This window comes from Brassica napus, chromosome A4 (genome assembly GCF_020379485.1).
Source record: "Brassica napus cultivar Da-Ae chromosome A4, Da-Ae, whole genome shotgun sequence".
Taxonomy (NCBI): domain Eukaryota; kingdom Viridiplantae; phylum Streptophyta; class Magnoliopsida; order Brassicales; family Brassicaceae; genus Brassica; species Brassica napus.
The window spans coordinates 4339560-4350664 of record NC_063437.1 but is presented as its reverse complement, the minus strand read 5'-3'; the positions used below and the strand labels follow the sequence as shown (position 1 = coordinate 4350664).

The 11105-nt window shown below is 28.5% G+C and overlaps 1 protein-coding gene across 1 annotated transcript; it reads right to left on the bottom strand.

The window, feature by feature from the left end:
- Positions 1–936: 936 nt before the first annotated feature.
- On the bottom strand, positions 937–2808 carry LOC106351329 (protein LITTLE ZIPPER 3). The gene is made up of 2 exons (XM_013791139.3): positions 2504–2808; positions 937–1406 (listed from the first exon to the last, which is right to left on the bottom strand). The coding sequence occupies exon 2, from the start codon at positions 1394–1396 to the stop codon at positions 1184–1186; it is 213 nt and encodes a 70-aa protein (XP_013646593.1). The 5' UTR covers positions 1397–1406; positions 2504–2808; the 3' UTR covers positions 937–1183.
- Positions 2809–11105: the final 8297 nt, after the last annotated feature.

Sequence of the window (11105 nt, the reverse complement as noted above, 5' to 3'; positions counted from 1 at the left end):
GATGTAGTAGACAAAATAAAGTCAAATAAAACCAGAACTCGTAGTTACATTTTTCAAAGAAAAATGAATAGTCTTTTGACTAATAATTTGTGGCTTGATGACGTCACATAGAATCCGAATGAAAAGCCTCCTGTCTCATCTCTCTGCACAGAGCCGCTTGAATCCCACTGATTTGTTTTTAAAGTTAAAAAGGTATATTATAAAATAACTAAAAGGATTAATAACAATGTAAACCTGTTTATTCTACTTTAATGTAAAATACGTAATTAACTCAGCTGGTTTGAGGAGCAATAAGCCTATAATATGAAAATTTTATCTGAATTTGTATCCAGTATAATTGTTGAGGATAAATGATTTACGTATAGATATGTGACAACTTATATCATGAAAAACAAAATCATGATTTTTTTTGAATTTTGAAACCATATAATAATTAGAATGTTCAGATGCGCATGGCCTAATTATTAAATCATTTCAGTTAAGGGTGTTATGGGATACAACTTTTCATCACGTGACTTGAATTGCTACATCACACTATAGTCGCCACTCTTCCTTTATATTCTCAAAATATCCTTTTAATTACTAAAAAGTTAAAAACATGATAAATGTAAAATCAGTTTTCTAAATTAACGCATCAATATAATTTCAGACTTTGAACAAAAACAAAAATGTAAAGACTTAGTAAATTGTTGACAAAAAAAAAGACTTAGTAAATTACTATGAACAAAGCAATTAAATATTCTGTGTGGGCTTATGATATGGCTACTTGAGATGATATATTAATATAGGAAGACATTTGTTTGTTCTGCTTATAAGAAACTGAATAGATTTGAGAAATTAATGGATAGATATGGACATGAGAAAATATTTGATAGAGCAGAGGTACAATGTTAGTCCAAGAATCAACCATATCCTAAAACCCAAACCCCACACAAGAAAGCAAAGAAAGTTCTTTAATTAACATCGAAAACAGAAACAAAGTAAAATATGACTGAGAAGACTAACACAGAGATACTGTCTTCTTGTAATAGAAGAGAATCTTCTTTCATTAAAAACTACTGGATACTACTACTATCTTCCCTACATTAACACCAAATGAAATAACCAAAGAAAAAGTCCATACGGTTGAGTCTTTTTTTCTTCCAATTCCAGATTCTTTGCTCTAACATTTCTTAATTATAATTCAGGATTGTCCAGAAGCAGAGCTTGATGAAGAGACATTGTTGTCATTGTTTGATCCATTAGGGTTCTTGTTAGCCTTGGAGAGTTTCTGTTTGAGTTGAACCAGAAGCTGTTGATTTTCTTGGTTCAGAAGCTCAGCTTTCTTCCTTAGCCTCTCATTCTCTTTCATTATGAAACAGTTCTCCACATACAGCTTCGAGTTTAGCCTCTCCATTGATTGCTTGCTTTCATCAATAAACAGAAAAAATTATGAACAAAAATAAAAAGACAAAAGAGAGTAATAATAATATCAAAGCTAGCTTGTGTTATGATTATTGTTCATGTTAAATCATTACATCACACATGGGTTGTGCAGCTTCACACGTCGGGTGTGAATTACATTAGGGAAAATTATTGTCGCATTTATTTCGTTTTCGTCCTAAAAATGTGATTTTTTCTTCTTTTTAAGAAATCAATGATCAAAGAGAGAAGAACATGATTATAAATTCGTATGGAGGATAAAAAGATAAAGCTAAAGAAAAGGGAAATAGAAGAAAATAGATAAAAACAAGTAATCATGATATGCAGTAATTATAAATGTTTTAACCTCTCTGCATTTATTTGTATTGACAGAAAGTAATGATTATTATTGAATCACACTAAGCTAGAAAAAAACAGAGTAGGCAACAAAACAAAGATAGTGATTATATGAATACAAATTGTGAATAGAGAACAAAGCAACTAGTTTGGTTTGAGATTCTCTTCCTCTATTGTCTTTGGTTTTGTTTTGTTCTTTCAAGTCTAAATAAAGTGTGTGATCTTAAAACTCTAGCTCTCATTTCTCTGTACCAAACTGAATGACTTGTAAAAGTCATGGCTTTGACTTACATGCATTTTAATAGAAAACCCTTTTAATTAAAAGAAATCAAACGAGTTTCAAGCACTAAAAAGTGTAAAATAATTGTTAAAGAGGGGAAAATATCTAATATTTTTTCTTCCAGTCGCCTCTGGTTCAAAGAAAAGGATAAAAGATTAAAACTTTCCATTACGGAAGGGAATAATACATAAAAAGGTTATAACGGGTTTGTCTCACGTTGCTTGTACGTGTGACGTTACTACATAGTTTCTGGATTTAACGTATGCCCCGCAAGAGAAACAGAAAAAGAGCAACCAAATAGAACAGAACAACGAAGCAGAAACAAAGCCACAAAACTGAACAGAGCAACTAAAGAGAAACAAAGCATATAGAGAAGAACCTATCTTGTGGTACATAAGTTTTGGTGATATAACTCATGTAAATCTTCTAGAAGATGCTAAAAGAGAGATAGAAAAAAGGTTATACCTTTTGGGAAGGAGTGTTGAGATGCAGAGTTAATCGAGAGAGAGAGAGAGAGAGACGCTACTGTGTATAGAAGGTAGAGGGACAAAGAGAACAAAGGGAGACACTGTCTGTTATATAGATCCCCAAAAGCTAGAGAGAGAAGGTTCTTTATCTCTCTCCTGACACAACAATCATGCGTTGTGTTGTGTTTATGCATAGATGGCGGCCGCGAGAAGAGAGAGAGAGAGAGAGAAAAGATGTGTGCATATTGCGTCATGTGAATGATGATGATTTATTAAAGAGAAAGAAGTTAGAGAGATGAAGGGGTTTCTTGCTTTGCTTGCTCTTCTTTCGAAATTGATCTTTAGTGGTGGTAACAAAGTGGATATCCAAAATTTGAAAGTATTTATGAGCCGTTCCATTTTGTCCAAATCAACATTTGTATCAACTGCGTAAGTGTGTAAAATTTTTTTATGTTTGGATATCTGAAAATTTATATTTCTACGGGTATTATTATTATTTTTTTTTTTGGGCAAACATATATTAGAAATTTCAAACATAGAAGTTCTACACGGTCTCGATATACTTAAAGGAAGATAGAACTGCTTTAGCAATCAAATCAGCTTCGACATTCGCTAAACGCGGTACACGCGGTACATAATTAAAAGAGATAGAGGTAAAAGAACACCTCCAATGGAGTTCTGCCTATTGGATTTTTAATATATGTATTATGTATATATATATATATATATGTATATATTATATATGTATAAGTAATTGTGGGGTCCGTAATTTTTGTGGAATCTTATAGGTAAGGGTTTTTAAAAGAGAGTTTTAAAAATCTTTAAGAATCTTTATTTACGAGATTCCACAATAATTGTGAACCCCACAATTATTTACACATATATAATATATACATACATATATATATATATATACATAATACATATATTTAAGAATCCCAATGAGAAAAATCTCCATTGGAGATAGTCTAAGATCTAATCTAGTGTGTAAAAAATTTTGGAATTCAAAACTTAAAATTAAAATATAAAATCTAAATTTAGTATCTTTCTTTTTTGTGCAAACATGTTTTCCATTACTTAAACTTGAAGATCTCTACAATAGTTTATAGCTTTTACAGCTTCATTAGCATTACAAACTGCCAACTTGGTGGCTAAACTAGATAAATAAACCACATAACTTCAATTGCCAAGCTTCATGAAGATTCCTGTAGAGACCAATGTGATTGTTGTACGAGATTTGTAGCATCACTAACAACGTATCATGAATATTAATATTAAATAACTAATTTAATAAAAATATATTTTAAAACTTATACATAAATATAATTATATATATGTTGAATCAGATATCTAATTTTTAAAATATTAGTATTTGTGATTTAATTGATTTTTAACAAAAATTGAAATTCATATTTGTTGTACTTTTCTTAAATTACGAATATTTGAGTTTTTCAAATCAAAATAAAACGGATAATAAATGGAAATAAAATTTAGGGATAGACATTTTTCTAGGAACATCTTTGTAACTTCCAAATACCCCTTCTCAAACATTTTCGGCTCTTCATCGTATGCATCCTCTAAACAGAAGATAATTTGTTATAAGGGAACTAGTCCTAAAGATAATTTCATCATTTTTGTAGGAATGAGTGAGCTAGCTATATGTAGTAGAATGTCATATAAAGATTCACAATGATGGTAAAGTTTGGTTCGAACCATCATCCTTCATGATTCATTTCAACCGTTTTGGATCATTTTCTATGTTCTCTTTCATCCTCTCATTTCCGGTTTGCTCAATATTGGTCTAGTAAATATTACACTCAACCTTAATTTAAGTTTTTGATTTTGTAGAGTACAAATCATTTGCTACATTTTTTTTTAAAAAATGGATGGTAATTCTGAAAAATAATCATAGAGCCTTGTAATCCAAGATCTGCACATATATAACCGAAAACATTAAAACCTTAATGAAATAAAAATTTAATATGTGTATCATCTTCCAACATGCACATTGGCAGCTCCAAAGATTTCCAAGATATTTATTTTTGGTTATTTAATTATTTAAGTTATTTGTTATTAGTTAATGGAGATATTTAAGAATCCGGTAGACTGGCCGACCTTTTCGGAAATAGATAGTTTTTCGTTTAGTATATATAACGCTTTAGTGTTTGCTATATTTTCCGTGTCTTTAATGTCCGTACAAATGCTATTTGCAAAAGAATCTAGAACACGAAACACTTTATTCTCTCATATAAATTAGATTGAATCGATAGGAATGGTTACACGTAGAAGTTTTTTTATCGGCCAAAACTTGATTTAAAAGTATAAATTGTCGAAAATAAAAATTTCTTTGTTGATTGTTCAGCATTTCTTGTGTTACATAGAAACTTATTTAACTATGGTGGGAGGAAAAATAAGTAATCAAGACGAATAGTGTTTGGACTTTGAAGCTTCAAAACCTACAAAACAATCATGAATTATAAGTGTATTTTCAACTCACCTCTATATTTACCTTTATAATAAGATTTAAAGGAAAAATTCTTCTTCTAAAATAGAGATCGATAGATTTTCTCTATTTATAATGAAAAAATATTATTCTTCTATATTTTACTCTATATTCGAAGATCTTTATTTTAGAAAAATACATCGGAGAAAACTCAATCTCCATTATAAAGATTCTCTATTTTATAAAAAAAAAAATCAAAATACATTAGAGATAGTCTGAGTGTAATAGAAGGTGAAACATCATATAAACAGCACGGTAGTTGTTTTAAAATGTATGAAATTCACATGTACTTGTCTAGAACTCGTTCGTTTGCCCATAATTTTAAGAAGGAAAAGAAGAAAAAAAAAAGATGACTACAAATTTCACGTTTATGAAAAAACTACTTTTCCTAGTGTATGTCTTGTACGGCTTCTTTCAATCTTTTATCACGGAATAAGTTCTAGTGATTTTATTATTTTTTTAAAAAATAATGGGTTGATATTAGAAGTTAAGCAAAACTGAAACACAATCAATAGTTAGTAGGTGTGACTTGAAATGGAACTTAAGTGTGGGTGCACTTGCTTACACCAAAGGCAATATATTAAAGTGAGGAGTTTCATTTCTTGCTGGATTGAATTTACAGATGGCGTTTCTGGCCCTTGTTTCATATAACTTTTTGATATCTCGTGTGACTTGATTAATCAATCGGACTGGTAACGTATATTACTTCTTTACATTAGGCCTCTGATCACAGCTATATAACTAATACTTGGACGTGTTTGGTATAGAATATACTAGAAAATCATATTCTATTTTGTATTTTTAAAATTATTGTTTCCTTTCCATAATCTTTTCTTTTGTCTTTTGAACTTTACTTTTTTTTATTGATGTCTCCTCTATAAGGGTTTAAAGTGCGTTCATATTAGACTGCATGCAAACATTATCATTGCAGCTCTTAACTTTTAAACATAAACTAGATTTTGACCCGCGCAGACGCGCGGGTGTATATTTTGAAAAATATGTTGATATTTGTTTTTCATCTAATTATTAGGATTTGGAAAAATGAATCCGAGGAACATAACCGATACCGATCCAAAGATATAGTACCAAACCCAATCATAAATTGATTAAATATTCTAATTATTCAAAATTTTGTTATTTAGAGAACCGAATCTGATCCGAACCGAAGTATTTGGCTATCCGAATTTATCTAAAAATAGATTTATATACTTATATATATTAATTATTTTTAGATTTAACGTATATAAAACATCAAAAATGATATTTTTAAATTGGTTTAAATACTTGAAAATATATATAGATAGTCAAAAGTAAATATCTGAAATAGTTAAAGTATACTCAAATCACCAAAAATACTTAAAATAATTATTGATTTCGTATCCAAAATTTTAAATCAAGCCAATTGATATGTTAAGCTTAAGTATTATGACATATGTTATTCAAATTTATACGTAATATATTATTTTATTTATACATTTTGAGAAATTTAAAATATATAATGATTTAAGACTTTAAAAATAATTTAAATTAGTTATCCAAACCCAAACCAAACCCGCAAAGATCCAAATCGAACTCAAACCAAAATTTAGAAACATTCTAATAAGGCTGAAATCTTTGACCCCGAAAACCCAAAATACAAACCGATCAGAACTAAACCCGTATGGGTATCCAAAAGCCCATCCCTAGTCATTATTATATATCGTATTTTATCATCATATAATTAATCGTATTTTATATGTACCATCATATAAGTAATCATATAATTAATAGTATTTTATACATACCATCATATAAATAATTACATATATTATATTTTTAAAACTTAATATGAAATATGAAAACCATAATTTGAGTTGGTATTTCAAATTGGGCTTTGTATTATATTTTTCTTATATATATTGACAATATTTTTTTATAATGGTTATTGAAAAATAGTTTAGTAAAAATCCATTTTTGAATATATGTATATTTTTGAATCAATTTTTGATATAAATCAAATTTGAATTATTATTTTGATTTGAAATATGTATATAAAGTTTAAATTTTGTTTTATGGTTAGTTTTGGAAAATTTTTTTTAGGGAATTAGTTTGACCCATTTTGGTATATTTTAAAAGTGGCCTAGATAACTTTCAATTTTTAAGAAAAACATAAGCCCATTACTTTTTTTCTTAATACTACTATCATTGTTTTCAAACAAAAATATTTTTTTTTAAAAGACTGCAATCCATGTTTCCAATCACTCCAAATTTTTAAAAGTCCTATTCAAGTCTCCAAACACTCCAATTTTGTACTTGAGTTTTAATAAGATAGATAAATCCTTTACTAAGATTATGAGGGGCAGATCTTGAACAAAGGACCATATTTTATATAGATGAACGATAAACTGAAAACTGATATAGTAATAGTCTCTCTTGCAAGTGAGACACAAATATATGAATTTGCATTTTGTAGAAAAAGTGACAAGGATATAAATCGGCTTTAATTTCTGTTTTGGTCTATTATGGGATGTTACTGGGCTATCTGTAATGTTATTGGATTATTAAACTGGGCTAGTGTCTTAGAAAACACTGCCCTTCTGGGTTGTTATGTTTTCTTTCTCCTTTTATATAAATAGAATGCCTTTGCTCAAAAAATCTGAAAGAAAACAACCAAGAAAAATAACACAAACTAAAAACAAGCTAAAACATTTAGTGAGTTCTATTATTTTATTGAATGTAAAACATTACTGCCTCCTATTTTGATATTGTTGTCAATACTCAACACTACAAATATTTAGATTTATCCGATTACACATCTATTCTATTAAAATAGAAGTCACAACCTTATTTCATGTGTGATTTTTTTTAAGTTAGACCTTCATTTAAATTTTTATTAAATGTATTTCATTAAGACTAATATTATATATAATTTCTGAACTACTTTAATCATAATATCTTTTGATACCTTTTCATTTTAAATATATATATATATATATATATATATATATATATTAAAATTATAATAAAAGCTGCTTAAGAATATTTTAAAAGATATTAATTTTCAAAAACTATATGTAAATATTTACACTAATTTTGTAATTATTTTGAAATATTATTATACATTACTATATTCAGTCATCATTTATGAAATAAAAATTTAAGAATTATCATATTTTTATCTATTATATAATCATAATCAATCATATTAAATTTTTTTTATTATGTTCAGGTAAATATTTTTAAAATATCTTAGTTTTCAAAGAGCTTAGGTAAATATTTTCACTAATTTCGTAATTAGCAATGAACTGTTATAATGCATTTATATATATTCAGTTATTTTTATAAAATGAAAATAAAAATTAAATCCTATTTTTATCTATTTTATAACCATAATCAATCATGTTGAAATAAAATTATTATATTGAAATAAATATGATAAAATTATATTATATTGATAGATTTTTAAATTTTATTTTCATAAGTATAAAATATTTATGTTAAATATATAAAACAATGGAAAAACAGCTTAATATTAGTAAACTATATAATACATGTATAAAAATTAATATATCTTAAACTTTTGTATATAATATAATATATTATGTAAAAGGAATATTTTAATTTTCCATTTAATAATTTACGGTTGTTACTGTTACCAAAAGGTATTTCGAAAAACATAATATGCATTTGTTAATTTGAAGGAGAAGAACAAAGTTGGATTGAAAGTGTTTTCTGTTGGCCAGAATGATTTTGGTAGCCATTAGACTTGGGTATTGAGGTTGGGTTTATGTCAGTTTCTTTGGGTCCAGGTCCTTTGAATCCTTAACATTTGAATTCAATTAAATTTTCCATTTGAGTTTGGATTGGTTCTTTTCGAATCAACGTTTTCGAATCAATGTTAGTTTCACTTCTGCATAATAATTCTACAAGAGGCGATTAAGCTAGTTTTTCATAGCAAAGTGCTTTGAGTTAGCAAATCAATAGTTATAATGCTTGTAAAATATCTGCAGTTTTGAGGTACCTTGTGAGTCTATGTCAGTTCGGGTATTTAGAACCCGAAAAGATCCAATATACCTGAATTCCATCAAAATTTAGCCAAAATCTTTTATATTTATTTAACCTTTTTGCAAATTAACCAAAAATACATTATAAATAATTGAAATTTAAAATTTTAACTCTAAATTTGATATTTAAAATTTTATATTACCTAAAATGCTACAAAATAATAAGAAAGATTGCAAACAAATATACATTACAACTAAATCATAAACTAAAATATAGAAAATAGAATACATAGAGTCATCATTTTGGATATTCATATTGTTAGGTTGGATATAAATCGGTTCTTATCGGGTTGGGCTAATTGAAGTTGTTTTTGGGTCTTGGCCGGTTCTTTGTGGTTCTGATTCTTTCATGTTAAGAAATTTTAGACCTAACTCTTTTTTGGATTCTTTTTTTGTTTGTTTATGTGTTTCATTCTCAAGAGAGTTATATATATAATATATATATTATAAAATTTTGACAATGGTAGATAAAAATTTACAACTGATTTACAATGATTTTACAGGTCTTTTGCATCACTATAACAACTAATTTACGACAATATGTATTAGGTAAATCTCACTACAAACATGTTTCCACCTAAAATATCGGTTTACTCGTACACTCGTTGCTAAAGAAATTTGAAACTCTTTGGCTTCACATGTATATTACGACGAATTTGTTTCCTTATAAATTTTTCTTCCAATTGGTGATGAATTCCTCTATTGTCATAATATCGTTGTGATGCAATCCTGATCGAACAACCGAGGAAACAACACAAGACAAGTCAACCTTAGATGAACCTGAGTGGATGAAACCCGTGGATGCGACTCTGTTGATGAACCTGAGTGAATACATTATTCCAATGTTCAGAAAGAGACCCATTTGCAATCTCGGATGGACCCTTTACGAAATTTAAGTCCAATAAGCTAATTGAGAAGATTGTTGGCCTTATTCAGAATCTGAAAAGTGAAGAAGAGCTACTTGGCCTAACCACCACCTCTCCAATCACTTTCATTTACTCAACTTTCTTCTACAACAGCTAGTTTAATTATGTAGTTGTCCGAGTTTGTATTTTCTATGCATTTTTTTATGTTTTTGATGCAATCTATCTACTTGTTTTCTTGTATTTTATTTCTATTTAGAATCTGTTTAAACTCATCCTGAATTTTAATCATCATTTTTATAAAAATCATTTTTCTTTCTATTTGATGATTTATTGTTCTTATGAACAACCTGATTGTAGAGGTGTGTGAACCTAAAAAAAATCAACAATCTTTCTTGTTGACCGGTGTGTCATATCCAGAACAAGAGAGTGGTGAATCTGAAGCCATTCTGTAATCTCAGTGTGACCTAACAACCATCTATATTTCGAGAAACTGTTCCATCCCCAAATCAACCATCTATCATATGTTTTTGTTCGATCTAAGCAAAATCAGTAGAGTATCATAGGGGAAGGTTTCATCACGTTGTTAGCTTGTAGCAAAGTTACGATTTAATTTTTCTTCGTTGGGGATATGTTTTCTGGCAGTGCAACTTCCAAATAAAATATACCCACCAACATGGATTTCCAGCCCAAACCTTCGGATCCATAGCATAACCTGAATATACCAACAAAACATTTACGCAAAGTAACTACCCACCAATATAAACGGTCCGGTCAGCCCAAAATGTGATACCAAAGCCCACATTAAATTAAAATAAAACAAGGCATAATACATACATAATACATACGTCTAGTGGACATCTCCATAAACATCATAGAATTAATAATCATCTTCTCATTATGATTTCGTTACAAACAATCTATATATATATAAATATATATATATATATATATATATATATGTTCTCTTTATATCCTTGTGAAGCCACATAGGATCCACGTCACAAAGTTGGCTCTTGTGAGTGCGGCACGGGTTCCAGGTCACTGAAACTCTGCGTTTCATTTGACTGAGTTATGTTTCGTTTGTTCACATGTTAATGGTCTTCTAAATATTTAATGGGCTCTTATTTCATTATAGATTTTGATCAGTCGAAATGTAGCCCAACAAAGAGAGGTCGTCTTCCCCGTTAT